Below are 23615 nucleotides of genomic sequence, written 5' to 3'. Positions count from 1 at the left end.
TGGCACATAGCTGGTATTAATAAATGATCTTTGAATTACACTGAACGTGTATTTAGCATTTTAAAAGGTTGCTTTGAATTTGCAAGATATAAATTAATTGCCCTGTTTCAGAGCACTTAGCACAGCATTTCTGATAACTCTTATGGTTGATGTTTATGATAATGCTAAGTGGTACTTTCATATGCTTTCAATCAATGGTTAAAATGTCATGCTTTTTTAAGTTCCTTAAAGCACAGTCATTTTTGCTTTTGGACTTTTTAGGAGTTAACCATTTGCCAGAGTCTCAGCTAGCATGGCACAGGACCATAGATTTAGAGCCTAAAGGGACTTTGGAGGCCAATGAATCCAATCCACTTCAGATGAGGAAATTAAGGCAGAGAGAAGTTAAGTGACTTACCCAAGTCACTAGTATACTAGTTACTAGTAATATTTATTAGTATTAATGGTAATTTATTAGTAAATAGTAATAATAGTAATTTTACTACTAGTAGTACTTATTACTAATATAATGAGTAAGTGGGTTAGGAAGGATTTGAACTTACGTCTTTCTGGCTTCAAATCTAGCACTCCGCTCACCACACTAACTTGTTTCTATTAATGTGCTTTTTGAAAATTGGACCTGAAGCATTTTCAACAATGTTCAACTTAAGAAAAGGCAGAATTATGATTGGGAAAGAAAGATATCCCAAGAAAGTACAGAGGCTTTCAAAATACTCAAAGTTTTCTATGACTGCAAAATCCCTGAGAGCAGACATGAAGGTGACAGCCATTTTGTCAATATACATAACAATAGTTAAAACAAGGATCATAGGAATAACAGACAAAAATTAATGCCATAGTATTAAGATCTGGACTTCAAAAGCACAGGCACAGGAAGTCAGTTCAGTCTTTGGCCAGATTGCTTGCCAAATCCAGCTAACAAACGAACAAAGCACAATACCTCACATTGGTGTGCCTCTTGACATAGAGATTGTGAAAGTTGTTTGTGTTTTCCAGCTGGCCTGCTTTGGGTCCCTGCAACCTCTGAATGATCTCTGCTTTCATTTCCATGGCAATGTGAGCAGGCAGTAAAGAAAGCAGAAGACGCTCCTAGAACAAAATAGTGATTAATAAAAACAACTACCAAGGATATTTCAAAGAACTAACATTGTATAAATAGTAATTAAAAATCATCATTGGACTTTAAAAGAAGGACTTGTCTTGGCCCAGGTCCCCATCATCAAAAACACATAAAAATAATTTTTCCATGGTCATAGAAGATTATTACATTGTTTATTATTATTGAATTTCATGAATGTGTTCAGTTTTGCAGAGAACAAGGGAAAACACAGTTTCTTCCCCAAGGAGACTATATTTCAAATTGGATTTTTAAATTATTGAAAGAGAAATGCCATTCACATACCAGAACATGGTTAACCTAAGGAAAAAAACATTCATTTTTTGTTGTTCTTGTTACTCTACTTGGGAACCAAAGTATATGTTGTGTTGTACTGTAAAAGTTTGCCAAGATGGCACTTTTTATTTTCCCCACAAAGGCAGTCACAGATGAATTATCCATTATAATAAAGATCCATCTATGGAGTTCCACCAGTGATTCCAATCTAAGGAAAAGCAGTAATTAATTCATTGTAAAACAATCTCTATTAAAGTCACAAGTCCATTCATCTGAGTCTTTTGAGCATTCCTTATAACACAGTAATTTTTCATCACAATCATATACCACAACTTATTCATCCATTCCCCAACCGTTGGGCAGCCTTGCAATTTCCAGTTCTTTGCCACCACAAAGAAAGCTGCTATAAATATTTTAGAATACGTAGGTTTTTTTCCCTTTTTTTTTTGTAATCATCTTGGGAAACAGACCTAGTAGTGGTATTGCTGGGTCAAAGGGTATAGGTAGTTCAATAACTCTTTGGGCATAATTCCAAATAGCTTTCCAAAATGCCCAGATCATTTCACAATTCCATCAACAGTGATTAATGTCCCAATTTTTCTGCGTCCTATGTAACATTTGTTGCTTTCCCCTTCCACCATTTTAACCAATCTGATAGGTGTAAAATAATATTTCAAGGTTATTTTAATTTGTATTTCTCTAATCAATTATGATTTAGAACATTTTTCCATATGACTATAAATTATTTTGATTTCTTCATTGGAAAACTGCCGATTCATATTCTTTAACCATTTATCAACTGGGGAATGACTAGTTTTCTTATAGATTTTACAAAGTTCTTCATATATTTGAGCTATGAGGCCTTTATCTGAGAACCTATCTAAATTTTTTAAGCAACTCCTTATTCTGTTTATATATATATAAATACATACATAAATACATATATATTTACATGTATACATACATACATGTTGACAATAATAGCTATCATTTTATGTAGAACTTTGTTTCACAAAGCACTTTACACCTTATTTCATTTGCTCTTTACAACTCTGTGATATTACTATATATTCTATTATATTTTTTAACAGAGGAGAAAACCGAAACATAGAGAGATTAATTGACTTGATCCAGGGACAAGCAGCTAGTAAGCAACTAGTAAGGCAGGATTAAAATTCAAGTCTTTCTGATTCTAACTTTCCACTTTACCCACTACTCCATCTAACTTTTATATTATATATTGTATACTATATATTATATATTTTATGTGTTCCACAATATCTAGCACAGTGCCTTTTTTATAGTATGTACTCAAAACATTGTTGAATTAGTGAAAAAATGAATGAATAGGAAAACTTACAAAAATAATGACAGTAATTTCCTTAGTAATATTTCTGTCAGATGATCCTCAAATTAATTCAACAGCACATATAAAGTATTAATTGTGTATGGGACTGAAGGCTTCCAAAATCATCAACAGGACTGTGGCATTATATACAGTATCTAAAAAAAATTGCATCAGACTTGGTATATGTTTTTAAAATGTAATTCATCTTGGTAGTGTAGAAAACACTTGATTCTCCAGAGGGATGTCAATGTCAATCAGCATTTATTAAGTGCCTAAAATCTTCTAGGTACTGTATTTAAGTACTGTGGCTTAGAAGTGGAGGACAGTCCTTGCCCTAACATATTCCAGTGGCACTTCTACAGTGTGTGTGTGTGTGTGTGTGTGTGTGTGTGTGTGTGTATGCCTATACACACATATAACAGGCATATATATGTATCTATAAATCACATATAAAAGTGCATGTTTCCCAATAACCCACTTTCTCTACTTAGAGGTGGTCAAAGGGCTCAAATTTCAGCTTCAGTGTCATCCTTTGTGACTGCTCCCTCCCACAGCTTCAACTATTATCCCTATCCATATCACTCTTAAATCTATATCTCCAGCCTCAATCTCTATTTCATGTTCCAGACCCAAATCTTCAGCTACCTACAGGGTATTGTCATCATCATCAGAATAGCAGTGGTAGTAATAATAATAACTAACTATATAGCATTTTAAGGTTTGCCAAGCACTTAACACAGGATCAAATTTGAGACACAAAACAATCTTATGAAATGGATGATGCAGGTCTCATTATCCTCATCTGACAGATAAGGATATTGAGGTTCAGGGAAGTTAAATAATTTTCCCATGGTCATAAAGTTAATAAGTGAGGGAGGTGGGATTCACCTTCAGGTCAACTTTAGTCCAGGTCCAGTATTTTATTACATGTTTCTCAAGATCAGGGGTAGGGAACCTGTGGCCTTGAGGCCACAAATCTGATCTAGATCTACTCCTTTTGTGTAAGAGAAGCACTTTGAAATGTATTTCTTATTTTATTATGTTTTCCACGATATTTGATTAGAATTTTCAGGATTTCAATTCTATGACATGTGTGCCTGGATGTGGGGGATTTATTTATTTTTTTCATGTGGCGAGTAAATGGGGTAGAACTACGTGAGTGTGTTTGCAATGGTGCCATCCAGGAGATCAGCAATCTGCTGAATGCGTCTGTAATCCATAGGGCAAATATTGGAGCCAGGAGCTTCTGAAGTTAGGGAGTCTAATAGGAAGAACATGTCATAAGAGGCTGTCTACTTAGTGCAGATGCACAGAGTCCAATTCTATGTGAAGGAAGCAATCAGCACTTTGTGCTGAAGCCAGTCCTGGTATGAAACAGCCTTCATACTGTTTAGTGAGACTAATAATCTGAGAGGAAATATGGATTGGCTAATTTCCACCCCCTACTCCCAACCCTATCTGGCCTTGCACGACAGACAGTTTCCTCATTCCCTTGTGTCTTCTTCAAATTCGTTCCCTTTCCCCATCAATACAGAAGTCATACATGGGAGGCAGGTATGTTGCATACATTTGGGTATGAGGGCTTGTTATTTATCTCATTATCCCAGACACTTGGCTATTTGGTTCAAGGTTCCTGTCTGATTTTCTGGTAGCAGATACACTGCATGGAGGGATGAATCACATATAGTCTCCACTTTAAATTGAAATATTGTTGTGATTATGCATTTGAGTGGGATGCCAATTATATATTTTTGGCTTTGTCCAAGATCTTTAAATATATTTGTGGAGGCTGGAATGAAGCTAAATCTACCTCTACATGCATGACTCAATGGAATTTTTTTTCTTTTCAAGGTCTACATTGTAATACGGGAAATATGATTATGTATGTGTATATGTATATGTTTACATACACTATACATAGAAATATGTATTTCTTCAGCATAAGCCCTTCTGGTAAATTAGACAACTTGATCCATGGAACCAGTATGTAGTTGTGTCCAAGTCACAATAAATACTTTTTGGAAGTATTGTTGTACTTGATGGAAGTGTTATTGCATATTTTGTTAAATTCATATTACATATTAAATATTTTTAAATAAGGTGAATAGCCACTATAGCTATTCAGTTATTGGAAAACTCAGTAGAGTGGGACTTGACTTGCACTGAGGAAAAATTGGTTTGGAGTGTCAAGAAAATATTGAATAGATTTTACCTTATGTCACTGACTCTCTAGGTGAATGTCAAGCACTAGCTAAGTATGTGGGAAGGAACTACCATAACTAACTACCTTAACTAACCCATAGCTACCCTACGTCAGTTGATTGAGATTGTGGAAAATTCCTACATCTCCAAAGAGATAATTATCAAAGGAAGTATTTAGAAATTAGTTATTAAAAGCTCCCACTGTCAGTCAGTCAATGGTCACTGAAGATGTAAGATCCTGGGATTTATATTTCTTCCTAGCTTGGGAAGAGACAAATCTAAGCACAGAGGTTTTTTTCCTTTCACAGAAGGAGTTTTAGAAGATATTCTGAAGGAAGAATAAGAGAAGATAGATGTGGCCAGAATTCTGCATGCCCAGACAAACACAAACAGAATAGTCACACAACTTTGGGCTTCCGGCAGCGTCATCTGCAGGCTCCTTCTTCAAACCCGTGGGATACCGTGAGAGGTATCCTCTAAATGGACAATAAAGACATAGAAATCTACATTACCTTATCGTGGGTAGTGACTCCAAAAGTTTGAGTGCTTAGAGAAATCAAACAAAAGGAACTTTTGGTACTTACTTCCTGCTCCTTGTCTAATTTTATCACCCATTTTTAATTATATCCTTTTGTAAAAAAAAAAACGAAACTTTTCAAAACAGAAATCAATAATTAATAACTGTGATCAGCTGTGTACTTTCCTGGCTTTCCCCCTCCCCCTACTAGTTTTAACAACATAAAGTCGTGGGGCAGCTCTGGAGCACGAGCTCTCCTAGGACAAGGCTGAAATCTTAACTTCCCAGCCCACAATTAGAGAGGTTTTGCTGTCTAAATGGGAGAATTATAAGGAGCCATTTCCTAATTATACTTCTAAGAGCAGAATTACTATGAAATTAGGCCATTTAAAAATCTGCCCCATAAAAATTGAGTCTAACTTAGTGAAAGAAGGCTACATAAGCATTAGCTCATTGATCCACTGAGGGAGAAAGCACTTTGTAAATCTATCATCATCATCATCATCACCCACCTCTTCCACCTCCAGGTAAATGAAGATGTAAAAGGCTGATGTTTAATTCCCTAATGTTTGGTCACTGTTACTAAGCAGTTACGACAAAATTGACTTCTGGAGGTAGATACTACTTTTTGTTTTGTCTTAAATAGAGAGTAAGAAGCCTCTGCTCTGTAAATCTTGGCCCTTTTACATTTGAGTTTAGTTCTGCTAATAATGCTACCACTTTCTAGCTTAGGGGACAAGGGTGAGAAATGGAATTAAAGTGTTAAATATCAGCTGAGGTTGCCCATTGAGTGAACCAAACATCCCTGTCTGTTTCTCAATCGCTATGAATACAGTTGGATACGTAGGATCCTGACTTCCCCTGGTTTCTTCCAGCTGACCATGCAGATGATTAAATACTTTGAAACCCTGAGATGATAAGGCAATACTACTTTATTGATCACTGAACAGTAAGAACCAATGCTTTAGTAGATCTTTAAAATGGGAATTTTCTGTTTGGACCATTGACAAGGGGAGACAGATCCCTGACCTAGCTAGCTAGCAGACATAAACTTTGAGAGGACAGTGTGGAGCTGAGGTGAAGTTTAACAATGCCTAGTTCACACTGTTGCAAGCTGCTTTATGTTCTGATGAGATTTAAGTATCACCCTCCCTACAGGGTATAATGGTTATTAGTAGTGCTGTTTGTTTAGATTAGTGAAGGCTTTCTATTAAAGCACACCGAATATTTTGTGCTTAGCATTTGTTTTGTTTGTAGGAACTAAACACATGCCCCGAACCTGATTCATATTGTTCATTGCATCCTTGTAAATTGTTCCTGAGGCTCTGGGCCTGGGATGTAATGTGCTGAAGTATGCAAAGAAAGGGAGCTACTCTGCTTTCATTAGACATGATACTTTCCTCCAGGACTGAGCATGGTTCAGACCATGTGTATGACCCATAGCAGAGGAGCTTATTAAAGAATAGAGCTTATTGGAGAACAACGAGAGGTATGTGTTCCACGTCTCTTAAGCCCATCAGTGATGCCCTACTGTTAGATGCTGGGAACTTGTATGGTATTTGATGAGATGATTCATCTGGAATTAGGATTTCCCTGAGAAAGGAAACTTTGTCCACTTGCTTTTCTCTATTTTTCACTTCTGTTCTTTGTTTTATTTCAACTTTTATTTTCTTTTTTAAACTTCTTTTCCTCTTTTTTCTTGGGTTCAGATTGGCCCTTTCTAAGTATTAAGCAGGCAAAGCTCTGACAAGCTTTATAAAATGTTTGTTGAATTTGCATACCTTTATATTTGGGGTTGATTGTCTAACAACATTGGCATTATCAACTCTGGTAGGCATGGGTCCTTGCTAACAACTGTTAGATTTGGGACTGTATAAGACCTGGGCTGAGTTGACTGCTAGAACTCTAAATGATATGTAGACCAGGAAGAGATGTACCACATGGTTCTTTTGAGATTTTTTTAGTACAAGCACAGGGGGAGGTACATGAAAAGACAATATTTAAGCCTTCCCAGGCTCTCACAGAACTTTGTGTAAGTGGGGATATGGACAAATGGGCCAGGTAAATCCCAGCTGGTTTTCTTAAAACAGTATAAAATAACTAGAGGGACAGTGGATCTGGGTGTTGCATACAATCACTCTTCCAAATTCCAGCTAATCTCAAGGTCTAGCTCAATGCTTGGGAGCTTTGGGAATGATAAAGTCCTTATTAACTGCCAGTGACTCGGTACTGAAGGCACTTTGTGAATGACAGAGCCCTCCCCTTATTGGCTACTGAGTAGAAAGAGTGAATGACTCAGCAGACCTTTAAAGAGGGAATGACTGACTATTGATTCTCTCCTTCCACCCTCCAGGAGGTATCATGTAGTTCTGAGACTTCCTTTGAGGAGTAGGAGAGGGTTGATCTTTCTCCATCTGAAGACTACTGCTTCCTTGTGGCAGAGAAGGTGAATTCAAGTAGGTGATCTTGAACTCGGGCATAAAGCTGCCTCTTTTTGTTTCCTTTCCAGAGTAAATGACTGAAAATTGATCATGAGATGGAAATGTTGAGACTTGTAGGTTCCCTTATGAGTTTAAGAGGTCTTCAGGTCTTGGTTCCAGTGGTTGGTGCTGAATGATACCAGGGGAAGTCTCTGCATCAGAGAAAATGACCACTGATAGAAAGAGAAGCCCCAGTCCTCTCCTTGACTATTTCTTTTGTGTATAGGAAATTAATACCAGTCTCATGTCTGATTTGTATAGTACATTGCATACTTTGCTATGCCCTCCTTTTGGAGACGCTCTAGACTTGGGCCACTACTTAATTAATTTTTCCCCTAAGGTGCTGGGTTGGGGTTGTGATGAGTAGAATAATGTGAAAAAGGGGAGCCTAATACTCTCATTGGAGACCACAACGTTGCCCAAGACTGCATCCATTCTGAAGATGCATGTAATAACAAAGCAGAGGGACACCTTAGGGAAAAGAGACTGGACACAGGGCCTTGGACCATTCAACCTAGCAGTATGCCATGATTTTTAGTTATTACAGAATTATAGCTGATAGACAGCTAATAGAATATACATGGCCATCCATTCAACAAAAACTAGCCAGAGTTGTGGTCTTCCAGCAATAGCATTCAATAAAGTAGATTTTGATTCTGATGAGATTGTGGTCAATGGAAGGCAGAAATCTCTCTGATAACCTCACAGCCAAGCTCACAACCAAAGAGCATGAAGATCAAATTTGACTTAAAAACCGAAACAAAGCAAAACAATAACAACACATTAACTTCTCAAATAATGGGATAGATAGTTTGAGACAGATATTGAACAAAAAATCCAAACAATCAAACAAACGAACCCCCCCAAAACAAATAAACAAACAAAACACAACAAACTTTAGTCTGAAGCCAGCCTTTCTATTTGGAAGTCCCACAGAGATATGTAAAACCTGAAAACATTTACTAAGTTGCTTCTGTTATAGACTAGAATGATAGAACATGGATAAAAGGAGTCTTCATCTTAGACCATATCTACACTATGGTCAATATCCAGATGACAAGTGAAGAATTGTGTTGATTTGGATAAAAATGGGTTATCTATATGATCAAATGGAATGGTCTGTTTCAGGCTCAACTAAGTGTAGCCAATTTTCCCCTTTTTGTATGAGTTCTAACCCGATTAAGACAGAAGATTCAATATGACCACATTACCTCTGAGTCAGAGGTAATGTGGTCATATTTCAATACTCTTCTCATGGGTGTCCTATTTCTTCTCTCTTTCTATTGTCTGCTTCATGCAGCTATCAAATTAGTCTTCTTGCTGTACTCCTTTGATTATAAATAATAAATTAACTGACAATTATAAAGCATTTTGAAAGTTACAGAGTACTTTAGATTCATTATCTCATTTGAACCTCAGTACTCTGTGAGGGTGGGACCTAAAGGTATTATGAGCTTCAATTTATACTTCTGAGAGGTTAAAGACATGTCTACGGTCCCATAATCCCACAGCTAATAATCATCAGAGATGTAATTTGGACCAATCTCTTTTTTGACTCAAGGTACAGCACTCTATACACCACACAACATTGCCTCCTAATAAGGTCATTGTCCTGATTAAAAACCTTCAGTTTTCTCTTCAGTTATTCATATTGCTTACAAAATAAAATATACAGTCATCCTTTTCACATTGCAGGGGGTAGTGGCATGGTGCCCCTTTGATCTAGAAAATCTATGTAAAACTTTTTGGCCTTCCCTTCATACCAGAGAAGAAGTCTGAATTATGTTATTAAAAGATAAAATATGTTGCTATTATACAATACTATGCATGTATTTCATGCATTTCTGATTTTCTAAACTTTTTCTGTGTCATCTGCTGGCCTTTACATGTCATCTTCAACTTCTTCAAAACTCCCCCAAAATTTTCATTTGATTTCTTATGCTAACCTGTGATATATTGAAACTGTGATGGGGAAAAGTCAATATAGAAGGGATAATTATATTCTGTTTAGGCTGGTCCTCTATAATCTGACTCAAATTTACCTTTACTTTTTTGCCATCTGCTAATTCCTTTCATATAACTGATTTTCCAGCCAAACTGGATTTCTTCTACCTCCTCTATCAGCTCTACCTATCAAATTCATATGCATTTTTAATGTCCTCCTTGAAGCATTAGCTCATTTCCCTTAGGATAGTATTTCTTTTTCTTTTAAATTCCTATAACACTGTACTAGGATCACTGTTATGACACTTATTTCATATTTCCTTGCATTATATTCATGTACATATACATTTTATTTCTCCTACTATACTATAATGTCTTCAAGGTCAGAGACTGTCTTATTCAGCTTTGTAGTTTCACAGAATCTGGCATTATGACTTGGTCATAGTAACTATTCAGTAAATATTTGATGAGTGACACATGGTGTATTACTTGCCCTATGCTAGAGCTAAATGAATCTTTCTGTAACCCATTATGAATATTTCCTCAACTACTTATCTTCCCCAGTGTTCACTTCCTCTTTAAGAACCTCTTCTGTACCCTCAAATTAGTAAGGGTCTTGTTACTGAATATTTAAACTGATCATCAGAGCTATATCTAAAATTTTTTATAACTAGGGCAAATTGGCATGGAATGTTCCTCCAAATGTTGAAGAGGAATTGACTTCTATGAACTAAGATCCCAGTATAGGATGAGGTGACTGCTTAGGAGCCTACTGCCAGGTGAAGCAGGGCTAGGCAGGAGAAAAATTTACCTATGGTTAGGAAGAATGGGTACCTCCTGGTAGCCAACATGTTTAATGAATTATTTTTACAGTGTGCTAAGCTTGTTTCTGCATGACAAAATAATTGTAAGTCCTGTCAGGGTCCTCAGACAAAGCCCCAGTCCTCTAACCTTACTTGCTACTCTGTCATTCACCAACATATGCTTTTTTTGCCCATTTTGTTTGGAGTGGTAGTGAACCACATCTCATCACCACAACCCTGTAAGTGGCTATTTGTCCCATATTAGAAATCTAGGTGGTGCAATGGCTAGAATGCTGGACCTGGAATCAGGAAGACCTGAGTTCAAATCCAGCCTCAGATACTTACTAGCTACGTGAACCTAGACAAGTTATTTAGCTTCTGTTTGCCTCAGTTTACTCATTGGTAAAATGAAGATAATAATATGCCCACTTCCTAAGACTGTGAAGATAAAGTAAAATAATATTTGTAAAGCATTTTGCAAACTTTAAAGAACCATATAAATGTGTTATTATTATTGTTGTTGTCCCACAGCTTTTTCCTTCTCTACCCCTAACATAACTGGAAAAAAAAATTCTTATATCAGTAATTTCACTAGTTTACTGCTTGTTTCAGGTTTCAGTGGGAATGAATTTGTTATTGAGTTATCTCATTTATCTTTCAATTTCTCTCTTATTATAGGTTGAATGACTTCATACCCTAGGATAATAGGTGTGCCTGGGATTTACTTCATGTGGGCTTTGTTGTTTTTACTCATCTTGAGTTTCAGTGATCTTTCAACTACTTTTGTTCTGTACTGTCTTCTTCTCTGAAGTGTTAACAAGCAATCTACACTTATATCTTCATTGTTTTTTGTTTTCCTTTCTGCTCCCCAAATAACTAAAAAGGCTTCTTTTTCATCCATTGCCAGCTTCATCTTGTTTTGAGCTTCAGTGTTTCTGGTACTTTTCTTATATGACCATTCCATTCATCCTAAGCATCCTCTTCCTTGGCTTCTATCCTCCCTCTCAATGTGTCTTTGAAAATTAGTAATTTGATGAGATTCCTGTGTATTCACATCAATCTTGACAGTCCTGTCTTTCTACCTCCTAGGAATCATTTCAATGTGCATCTTCAGAATTTCATTCTTGACAGCTTTACAACCCTTTAAAACTACACAGTTTCTGCAGAATTTGGGGCCCACAGTTCATACATCAACTTTCTCTAAATGTGGGGTGAACACCATACCAGTCCTAGTTTTCCCTCCTTATATAATACAAACTTTAAGATATATGATTATTTTATTTTAATATTTCCACAATTTTTACTTTATCCACCAGTTCCCACTTACTGGTCAAAATCATGTCCAAAACTGCAGTTCTCCCTTATAGATTTCTCTACTTTTTAAAGAATGAAATTATCATTAAGTAAGTCAGCTATTTGCCATCTGCTTTGCTTTAGTGGAGAGAGGATTCCCAACAGTTTGGAAGCTACAGTAGTATATTGAATAGGTGTGGGGCTTGGGAGTCAGAAAGACTTGAATCTGAATGCTGCCTCAGACTTGTGTGCACCTAGGCAAGTTATTTAACCTCTTTCAGTCTTAGTTTCATAGTCTGTAAAATGGGGAAAATAATAGCACCTATCTCATAGTATTTATGTGAGGACAAAATAAGAAAGCATAGATAAAGTACTTTACAAAACTAAGGTTACACAGTGGTATATGAATGCCACCACCATCATAACTACCAGCACCAGCATCACCACTAGCACCAGCATCACCACCACCATCATCATCATTGTCATTGTCATCTTCATCGTCATCATCATCATCATCATCATCATCATCATCATCATCATCATCATCATCTCTTTTCACCAGTATTAGATGCCTTGTCTTATAATGGCACTTTTGCATCTTCATGGCCAATCTCTGGAGTATGTGAAACTTCAAAGGGTCTAGCTCCTGTCACTATGAGAAGAACCTCATGTCTTTAACAAATCTGCTAAAGGTCCAGTGTTCCTTCCAGTGGTCCTTGGCTTCTATGTCATTTTCTTCTGCATTCCAACTGCCCAATACAGGTTATTATTTCTTTGCTTTTTTTCTTTTCCTTTGAAGGTTATTTATTTGAAAGGAAACTCATTTTCCCTGTTAATCAGGAGAGTAGAGAAGCATTCCTCTAGTCCTTCAACTCTGCTTCTCTCAAGAAATCAACTGGCTCTTGGAACATACAATGTACTTTGACATTGGCAAATATTGTGTAATTTTTGCATTTTTCAGGAAATTTTCACTGGAAAATTTCTTTGCCCTTCTCATTTCATAGGAATGAGCTCCTCACTTCTCTCTTCAACTTGTGGCTAACTTCTGCGGCAACCTTGCCTTTCATGTCTGTTCAATGTACCAAGGACTTGGTCCAGATCCAAGTCATCAAATATCCTCATGACTTGGTTTCTTAATCTATAAAACCATCAACTTATAACAGTAATAGAAGTAGCATGACCTAATGGTTCCTGAGGTAGCCTTAGAGTCAGGAATACCTAGGTTCAAGTCCCATTTCTAACATATATTGGCTGTGTGACTCTGGGAAGTCTCTTAATTTGTTAATGCCCAGGCAACCCTCCAAGATTGCAATTGCAGAGTCAATGCTGAGCTATATTGGTAGATGGGACTTTCTTATTGGAAATACCCTATATCAATGAAATCCATTAAAAAAAGATAATAATGATAATGGTAATGATAACTAATAAAAATAGAAATAAAAGTTGTTTATTCAAAAAGAAGATATGTAATTAACACTTCCATAATTTCTCAGTAGCTAAACTATGAGGTATTAGCCAGAGAGGTTATTGGCTCTGAACCTTATCTTCTGTGGATCTTCAACACTCCTGGTCTGCTACATTGATTATCTGAGTTAACAAAGCAAACAATGATTATTCAGTATTCTAAATTCCAAAACTGTGAATTGGGAAACTTTTGGGTACTGTCAGGATAAGGGATTTCCTTGTAACTTTTAGGATTTTTTTTCCCCCTTGGAAGTGCTATGCTTCAAATGAATAACATAATATTATGGTACACATGAGACATTTCTACTAAATTAGCAGTCTGACAAGGTTAATACTATCATGAATATTTCAGATTTTTACTAATGTAGCTGTGTACTCTGCCAAATTATCTGAAAGCAGCCAACTGATTTATATTCTTAACATACTGAATGTGACTTCCACATTTGGAATTCAGGTCATAGTATTTTTCAGATGAAGAAAAAAAAGGTATTTCGGACATATTCCCTGAGGAGACTATTTGGCAAATCAACTTGTCATTAAGTTGACTCATGGGTATCAGCAGTATTCCCTTACTTCATTGCATTTTTTTCTTGCTAGAAAAAACGTAGTTTTTATAAAAGGTAGATCACCAGTGTTATCCTCATTTTATTTGGGTATTTAAAGAGCTTTCCATATTTAGAATTCAGTATTTTTTTATTTCTCTTTTCAATAAGCCTCTAATCATTATTCATGAGACCTTGTTTCAAAGTTAATCTAGTTTATAGGATATACAACGTGGAATGTTAGAGTTGGAAGAGAAATTTGAGGTCATATAGCTCTACTTTGGCAGATGAGGGAGCTGAGGCCCAGAGAGCTGCCCCAAACCATACACTAAGAAGTGGTTAGACTATAATCTTTAGCACTCTAGTATGAAATGAAACTCATTGGAGAAGCCATTGATAAGATCTAAGTTGTTATTTGTAAGCACAAATTAAGGACATCTTTTGATAAAAACCCTTAAATATTTCTCATGTGAACATAATCGCGAACTCTTGAGTGACTATTTTTTTTAAAATTTTTTTTCCTTGCGAATGTGAAAGTGAACAGTTGATACTGGAAAGCAGACTAAGGTCTCTGTAGTGAAAAAGATGTTCAAACATTTGCTTATCAGTACACCAATGCACTGCCCTAACAAAACTCTTCTCTTGCTTCTAAGTCACACACTATGAATATATTTCCTAAAGTATGAGGCCTGCATGGGAGGAAAAACAAACAAATAAAAGATAACTTGGTTGCTTAGGTACTAATGCAGCTTCTGAGAGATTTATTAACCATTTCCACAGAACAAAAATCATTCTATGGAAGAAAGATGAATTTAAAAGGATAGACAACACTAATTTTATTGCAGCTAACCTAAAAATGAAACATCCCTCTTAAGATAAAGCACAAGAACTAGCCAATTGCACAGTAAAGATACCACTGTTAAAAACCATAGTAAGAAAACATTTTCCAAGGACTTCATTAAAAACAATTTCAACTAAATTTCCTTTCATGAGAAGCTGTGAATTTGACCTCATACACATGATGCAGTTTCCTAGGTTGTGAAAGTTTGTAAGGATCTCTCAGTAATGTGCTATTGTTCTTTGTTCTGATTTGTATCTGTGATATTGATGTGGGCACCACAGCAGTTAGGGTTTGTCTTTCATAAAAATATGTTCCCAGGAACCAGACTGAAGATTTTTTCTGGTTATTTGAAAGGAAAATTCCTCTTCCAAACCCCAGACAGATTTGTGGAGAGAAGTACAACAAAAAGAGCTTAAAGCAGTATTTCTTATTCAGCATCAAAGGCTCTATTTCATCAAATGAGATAGCATAGGTAAAGCCCTTTGAAAACCTTAAAACAGTATCTAAGTGCTGGCTACTTGGTAATTCCACTCATGATGACTGAGCAGGGAGGTCATATAGTCTAATATTTTTGAATGATTCAGTTTTATGCTTTACAAGTGAATTTTACTATGGAGATGATTAGGGAGTAATAGTGCAAGTTTAAATGAACCCTGACAATGCAAGTGAAGAATTCTGTGGATCTGGCTGAGAGGAGAATGAGGGGGTTGAAGCGGAAACTGGTGCTTCATACTGCTATAGAAAAGAACTGGGGAACAAGATTGTGGATTACAGGATTGCAGATGTAGAGCTAGAAAGTAACCGTGGGTTTATATAATCCAAATTCCTCATTTGACAGACAACGAAAAAGAGACATGGAAGGTTAAGTCACCAGCCTAATGGCACATAAGTGGAGTAAATAGCAGACATTATATTTAATCTCAAGTCCTGTAAATCCAGTGCTTTTCTTGGCTGGAAATGGCAATGATGAGACTTGGAATTTGGAACAGTGACATTTCATAAATTGATTAAAGATCAACACTAAGAAAAAGTTTCCAGGTATTTTCCCAGTAATTAATGTGGGTAGCTTGGATAAACTGGGTAGGCATGCTTACGGGTATTGTTTTCTTGATTAAAAAATGTAGGCTGTCAGAAAGTTTTTTGAGAAATTATTTTACTTGGTGTTGTAGTTTAAGGGGTATTTATTTTTTTAAATATTTTTTCTAAGAAGGAATGGTGGAGTGGGGAAGCAGAGACTTCATTTTTACCAAAAGCTTTCAATTTCTCCAATGTCTCAAAATTTGTATAAAATTTGAGATTTCATATTGATAATAAGGCATTCGATAAGTGGGTCACATAAATTGCATCTGGATATTCTCTTGTTTTAGGGTTTGTTATTTGCTGTCTGTAATTCAAAAGTGCTCCAGAATTTTGACATTAATTACTTGAAATAGCAAAGCGGTGTTCTCATTTCTGATGCCACACAGTCACCAATTCACTTCACTCATGTAAATTAAGTGAAAATGTACTCTTCATGCAGCTGACTTCTAATTATACTGACTTCTAGAATGGTGACAGCCCTGGATGCCAGTGTTGAGGAACAGAAGATAAAATAACTAACTTCCATATTATGCTGCCAAAATGAAAATACTGCATGTTTGCAGCCAGACAAGGAGTCACTGAGATGAGCAAGGGATTGAACTCTGTGGATAATGGGTGGTCAGTGAATTAGATGGATAGCCACTTTTTTTTTTTGAGAGGGAAAGAATTGGCTAACTGGAACACTTACAAGTGCATATATAACCTAAGGTACTTTCAGTGTTTTTGTGAGTATAAAAAAAACCACATTTCCAAAATAATCACATTAAAAGAAAACAGACTAGTTGTCATGTTTAAAATTGGTGTCAGACCAAAAATCAAATGTCACTGGGTGAATTCCTAGCAAAAGAGCATCTTGCCTTACCTACCCCAAGATCAAGGCTTATTTCAGTCCAAGCTTGGGAAGGTTTTGGAATTATGGAACTAGCTAGTCATCTTAAACTCAATATGTCCAAAATAGAATTCATTATCTTTTCCCATAAAACCTCCCTCCCCTACCTTCTCTATTACAGTAGAGTGCAATACCATCTTCCCAGTCTCTCAAGCTTGCAACCTAGAAGTCATCTTTGGTTCCTTACTGTCTCTCACTCAGCATATCCATGCTGTTGCCAAGGTTTGCTGATTTAACCTTTTCAATATCTCTTGAATATGCCCCCTTCTCTCCTCTGCCACCACCACTACTTTAATGTAGGCCTGGGCTATTACAGTAGCCTGCAATTTACAGCAGCAAATAAACATAATAACCTTGTATTTGACAAGTGTAAAGACTTAAGATTTTGGGCTAAGAACTCATTATTTGGTAAAAATTGTTGGGAAAACTGGAAGGCAGTATGGCAGAAACTGGGCATAGACTAATATCTTATGTCATTTACCAAGATAAAGTCAAAATGGACATATGACCTAGATATAAAGAGAGAAATTACAAGAAAATTAGAAGAACATGGAACATATTAACTTATCAGACATATGGATAGGCTAACAATTTGTGAATAAACAAGAGGTAGAAAGCAAAGTTGGGTATAAAATGGATAATTTTGATTCCAGTAAGTTTAAAAAAAAGGTTTTGTACAAATAAAACAAATGTAGCCAAGATCAGAAGGAAAGCAGAAAATTGGGGAAAAAATTTATAGACAGTTTCTCAGGTAAAGGTCTCATATCTAAAACATATAAAGAGCTTTGTCACATCTATAAGAATACAAGACATTCCTCAGTTGATAAATGGTCAAAGGATATGAACAGGCAGTTTTCCAACGAAGAAATCAAAACAATTTGTAATCATGTGAAAAAATGCTCTAAATCATTATTTATTAGAGAAATTAAAACAGTCTTGAGATGCCATTTTACACCTACCAGATTGACTGAAATGGTTTAGGGGTAAAGAGACAAATGTTGGAGGGGATGTGGAAAAATTATGACGCTAATTCATTGTTGGTGGAATTGTGAACTGATCCAACTACTTTAGAGAGCCATCTGGAATTATGCTTTAAGGGTTATTAAACTACCTATACTCTCTGAACCAGCAATATCACTACTTGGTCTATTTCTGAAGATGATTAGGGAAAAAGGAAAAGAACCTATATGTTTTAAAATGTTTATAGCAGTCTCTTTGTGGTGGCAAAGAACTGGAAATCACAGGGATGCCCATGAATTGGAGAATGCCTGAACAAGTTGTGGTATATGATTATGATGGAATACTACTATGCTATAAAAAATGATGAGCTCAATGATCTTAGAAAAATATGGAAAGACTTGGAGAACATTGTCTATAGTAACAGTAATAGTGCTTTAAGAATGATTTTGAGTGAATAAATTAGTTTGACTATTATAAATACCCAAATAAACTGTAAAAGACATATGAAGATGCTATCTGCATCCAGAGAAAGAACTGACAAATAGAAGTATGTATATACCTATTTGTGTCTAATGGTGGCCTTCTTAACGGGAGGTGGGGGGAGTGGGGAAGGGAAGAAAAAGAAAGAAATTCATATGACAATTTTGTTGTATATTTGAAAAGAATGGCAAGTTGTGCATAGTAGGTTTGCAATTTCATGTGTGATCATTTTTTTCTATTGTACTATGTTATGGAAATGTTTGTTTTAGTCCATAAATTAAAAATAAAATAAATGGAAAAAAATGGCCTCAAGTCTCTACTTGCTCCAATCCATTCTCCAGCCACTAAAATGATTTTTCTGAAACACAGGTCTGATCATGTTACCTCTCTCCCCCTCCCCCAACATTACTCAATAATCTCCAGTGGCAGTTCTAATAGTTCCAGTGCTCTGTTTGGCATACAAAACTCTTCAAGACTTAGCCCCCTTCTACCTTTTAAATCTTCTTACATCTTATTCCCCAACATGTACTTTTCTATCCAATGATACTGGCCTCCTGCCTGTTCCATGAATAAGATACTCCAGGCATTTTCTCTGACTGTCCTCTATGCCTATAATACTCTCCCTCCTATTCTCCAACTACTGATCTCCCTGATTTCTTTAAATTTCCAATTAAAATCCCACCTTGTACAAGCAGTCATTGCTTTCCCTCTTTTAATTATTTCCTTTTTTCCTGTATGTGTGTGTGTGTGTGTGTGTGTGTGTGTGTGTGTGTGTGTGTGTGTGTGTGTGTGTATATATATATATATATATATATGATCTATCTATCTTTACTTTAAATATATTTGTTTGCATGCTGTCTCCCCTACAAATGTGGTGGCCATTTAATTCAGGAGCCCTTACTTGATATGATTCTGGCCTTGGATAATTTACTTTGAAGTTTACAAAGCACTTTCCTCATACCCACTCTGTGAAGTAGATGATGCTAGGACTTTTATACCTCCATTTTATAGATAAGGAATTTGAGGTTCTTGGAAATGAAATGGCTTGTCCAGCCTCACACATCTAGGAAGTGCCAGAGTCTTCATTTGAGACTAGATGTTTTTTGACTCTAGATGCGTCATTCTTTCCACTAACCTATATTGCCTCTCAAGATTGGCTTTTTAAAAAAATTGAGTAATATAGTTGCATGCTTTTTTTTTTTATTGTTTTCTTTTTTAAGATTGACTCTTGAACAACTTAGCTTCTTATAAGATATTTCCAAACCAGAAACAACTTTGGCCCACTATCCTTCATAATGTTCTGTACTAGAACTCACCTCCCCTTCCAAATATGGTCTCATAACCCTAGGCTGGTTAGTGGGCTCTGGGATGAGAAGTGATACTTCCAATGTGTTTCCCTTTGAAATTTGCATTTGTTAACTCATTCTTCAGTATTTATTAAGACAAACAGGACAGTCATAAGAAAGAAAGGGATAGCACAACAACATACATTATGGGATTGATTGACACAATTAATTGCAGTCAATACATTTTAGGGTGGTTTTAAAAATTCTTCAGTGTAGGACCTTGTTAGTTGCTTTAGAATCAAAGTATTTTTCTGACACAGATTGCCATATTTTCAAATATTAACACGTATTAACAAATTATTTTCTCAAGAAAATTAAAATGAGGTTAAAATTGGCTGCAGCTGACAATTTTACTTGAGATGAACAGTTATTGGTGGAAGAAATGAAATTAATTAAATGGCTTTTTTAGTACTCTTCCTGGAAAATTGCTGAGTGGTCTATGCATAGAAATTGGAACATTTTGTTCTCATTTCAGTGACTTTACTGAAAACACGTCTCTGTAGCCAAAAGGCTGGGACAATGCTACCCATAATGAGATTTAGCCAACATTTATGACAAAGGCAAACAAAACAACCCTGTTTTTAATAAAGTGATATTTTGAAAAAAAAATCTAATTCACTAGATGGCATTGATGATTCTTGCTCAACTCAAAACTTATAGATGATAATTAATTCCTTAATATTTCAGCAAAGACTCTATCAGCCAAATGTCTCAGCTTTTGAAATTGTTTAGAAAGAGATGATGACAATGGGTATATGTTCTTTGTCTTTACTTTTGCATTAAAAAATGATTCTAGTTTCTTCTGAGTGAAGAATGGGTGAAACTACCATATTTAGTACATATTCACTGATTATAACCACTGTTGTTATGTCACTTTCCTGTTCAAGAATTTATGATTCCCTATTGCTTACCACATAAAATGAAAACTTTTCTTGTTAGCTCTCAAAGCTTCCATAACCTGATCCCATCCTATTTATTCAGTTTATTTTCCGTTACTTCCCAACACCTCTAACAACAACCACTGCCATTCTTTTGGGGCTGATCAACATACACATTGGCAAGAGAGGTTCCAAGAGGATGGGTTTCTACAACTTCCAGGTTGTAGGAGTAACCCTGAGAGTCTGGGTTTCTATTGCTCTCATATATAAGGTCTGAGTTCTGTGCTCATGGAACACAGGTCACTCAGATTTAATTACATATTTAGAAAAGGATATTAACTTAAGGTCTTATAATATGACCAGTTCGTACAAAATATTCCCTTATACCAGAGTTCATTTTGCCCTTGCACAGACCAGATCCTTGGAGAATGTGGGCTCATACTTAAAGTATAAAGGTATTAAGACATACAGGGAAAGGACATGTAGCATACAGCTCCCAGCTATTCAAGGTCTGAAGAGGTATGATTAACTTATGCGGATAGCCTATCAGCCATCTCTTTTAGCAAAAGAGGTTCACACCTAATAAGAGCCTAACACTGATTACATTAATTGAGAGGACAATGACAACGTTTTCATTCTTTCTGTAGCACAGAAATTTGAGTTTAGCACTAGCGGAGCAATAACAATTTATTAAAACAGGGAGTATAGTCTCATGGCCAGCGTGGCCCCAGAGCTAATCTCCTCTGCAGCTCACCCTACCTTCCTGCCCTATCAGGTGCTGTATCAGGGCCTCCCCTCCATATCTGAATTGTCCTGGGCACCAAGATGGCTGGTTTCTTCTTCGTGGTTGCTATAATTTAGCTAAACTGGACCCTTTACACAAACATTCTCTATGCTTTCCTGACACTGTAGCTTTGCTCAGTGAATTCCGTATGCCTGGAATTTACCAGCTCGTGTTCTTAACTCTGTCCCTTAAAACCCTATTTACCTTTCAAAGCTTAGATCAAATGGCTCCTTCCTGGCCTTCTTTCTTCACACACACACACTTCCTCCCATGCTCTCCAATGAATTCATCTCTACTTCAGAACTCTCATAATCATTTGCATTTCTCTCACATCTAATTCTATTTTATCTTATAATTATTTGCACATATACCTCATATCTCCTAGTAGATTACAAACTTCTTGAGGGCAGTAAATTTATCTCTTTTACTGCTTAGCATATTAGTGCTTTACACATGATTGACACATGATGAATTTGTTTTTAATTAAATGCCATTGAATTAAACAATCTTCATGCCTACTTCTACTCATTTAAGGAGGGACGGAATGGGGAGGGCAGAGAATCCAGACGTGTGATTTGATTAGTGTAATGAACTCCTGGTATGAGAACTCACTCTACATATTTAGACTAATAACTCCACTATAACTTTCCAGTCTTGTAGAAAGGCTTGGAGCACTGAGATGATTTGCCCATGGTCCATGGCTAGTACGTGTCTAAGGCAGGACTTGAACTCATATTCTTCCTGACTCCAAGATCAGTTCTATATTTGTAGAGTCATAGAATTTTGAGAGTGGAAGAGACCAGGAAGCTTTCCAGTCTAACTTATACCTGAAAAGATTCTTCTCTATGATGTACTTAACAAATGGTCATCCAATTTCTGCTTGAAAACCTCCAATGAGAGGGAATCCACTACATCCTGAGGCAGTTCATTTCACTTTCAGACAGCTCTAGTTATTGGGAAAATTTGCCCTATAGTGAAACATGAACTAGCCTTTTTATAAATTCCACCCATTGTTTCTTGTTCTGCCTTCTAGAAGCAAAGAGAACAAGTCTAATCTCCCTTGCATCTGACAACTATTCAAATACTTGAAGACAGCTGACATGTCTTCCCTAAGTCTTCTCTTCTCTAGATAAAAAACTTCAGTTCCTCCAACCAATCACTGTATGTCATGAACCAGACTTTTCACCATCCTGGTTATCATTTTCGCTGCACATTCAAACTTACGAATATTCTTCCTAAACTGTGGCCCCTTGAACTAAACACTGATGCTATCTGACTAGGGCAGACCTAGTGCACCTCCTTATTTCTGTTCCTCTCACTTTAATAATGCCCTAGCTTTGTGGTATAGAGTTGGGGTGGGGTGGGGAAGGTGGTGCTGATCATCCTACTGTTGGTTCCTATTGACCTTGTAACCCAATGAAACCCGAGGGGATTTTTCAGACAAGGAGCCATCTTACCATTTCTTCTCTATTTATACTTTCAAAGGTGTTTTTGTGAACACAAAGCAATGATAGACCTAGAGCTGACAGAGACATCATAAGCCACCTAGTTCAACCTGATCATTTTAAAAATGAGTACACTGAGATTTAGAGAGGCTAAGCTATGTTACCAAGTTCACTGAGGAAGTTAGCATCCCAGGCACCTTTGGAACCTTGGTCTTTTGTTTCCAGGGGCAGTGCTTAACCCATTGTTCCTCACTGTTTCCTTTTTTTACATTCTTTGTTAGTGAACTTCATCTTATTAAGATCAGTCTAATGCTCCAGACAAGTGCTTTCACAAAGTTTTGGTCACATACTCCTCACATCCCAGTCACTAATATTTTTCAGTATGTACTCCAATCTATGCATATTCACTTATTTATAAATTATATACTAGAATGATAATTATTTATATTACAAAACTCACAGAAAATAAATATTTGAAAGGATGAAATAATGATGAAAAATGTTTGATTCTTGAATCAATAGGGAACCACTAGGGTTTATTGATTGGGAAAGTGACATGATCCGAATCATGCTTTAGGAAGATCACTTTGAGGAACTATATTAAAGCTGGATTGAAGGTGGAGGTAGGGAGGAGACTTGATGGAGGGTGGTCAAATAAGCTATTGGAATAATCTTTGGGAGAAATAGTGAGGATCTAAATTAAGTTGTTGGTGGTGGGAGTAGAGAGAAGGGTACAGATGTGAGAAGTGTATAGGCAGAAGCAATAAGAGATGGCAACTGCTATGTAGGGTGAGGGAGAATGAATCTGGATGACTGGAAGTATGACCTCAACAATGATAAGGAAGTTTGAAAGCGGTTTGGATTTGGAGATAAAGATAAGGATAGGGGATCTCTGATCTGTCTCAATCCATCTGGGCTTGTTCATC

At 36.4% G+C, this 23615-nt stretch overlaps 1 protein-coding gene across 1 annotated transcript in view; it reads right to left on the bottom strand.

Annotated features, from left to right (window-relative positions):
* The window catches only part of ADCY2 (adenylate cyclase 2), a 554774-nt gene that overhangs the window by 143470 nt on the left and 387689 nt on the right, over nt 1-23615 (bottom strand). Inside the window, exon 5 of the mRNA XM_021004443.2 lies at nt 941-1089. Within this exon, the coding sequence (XP_020860102.1) occupies nt 941-1089 (149 nt within the window). The remainder of the gene's footprint in view (nt 1-940; nt 1090-23615) is intronic.

The sequence above is a fragment of the Phascolarctos cinereus genome, unplaced genomic scaffold, assembly GCF_003287225.1.
Source record: "Phascolarctos cinereus isolate Bilbo 61053 unplaced genomic scaffold, phaCin_HiC Scaffold_4;HRSCAF=312, whole genome shotgun sequence".
In the NCBI taxonomy this organism is placed as follows: Eukaryota; Metazoa; Chordata; class Mammalia; order Diprotodontia; family Phascolarctidae; genus Phascolarctos; species Phascolarctos cinereus.
The sequence above is the reverse complement of the archived record's forward strand: the minus strand, read 5'-3'. Positions and strand labels throughout refer to the sequence as shown.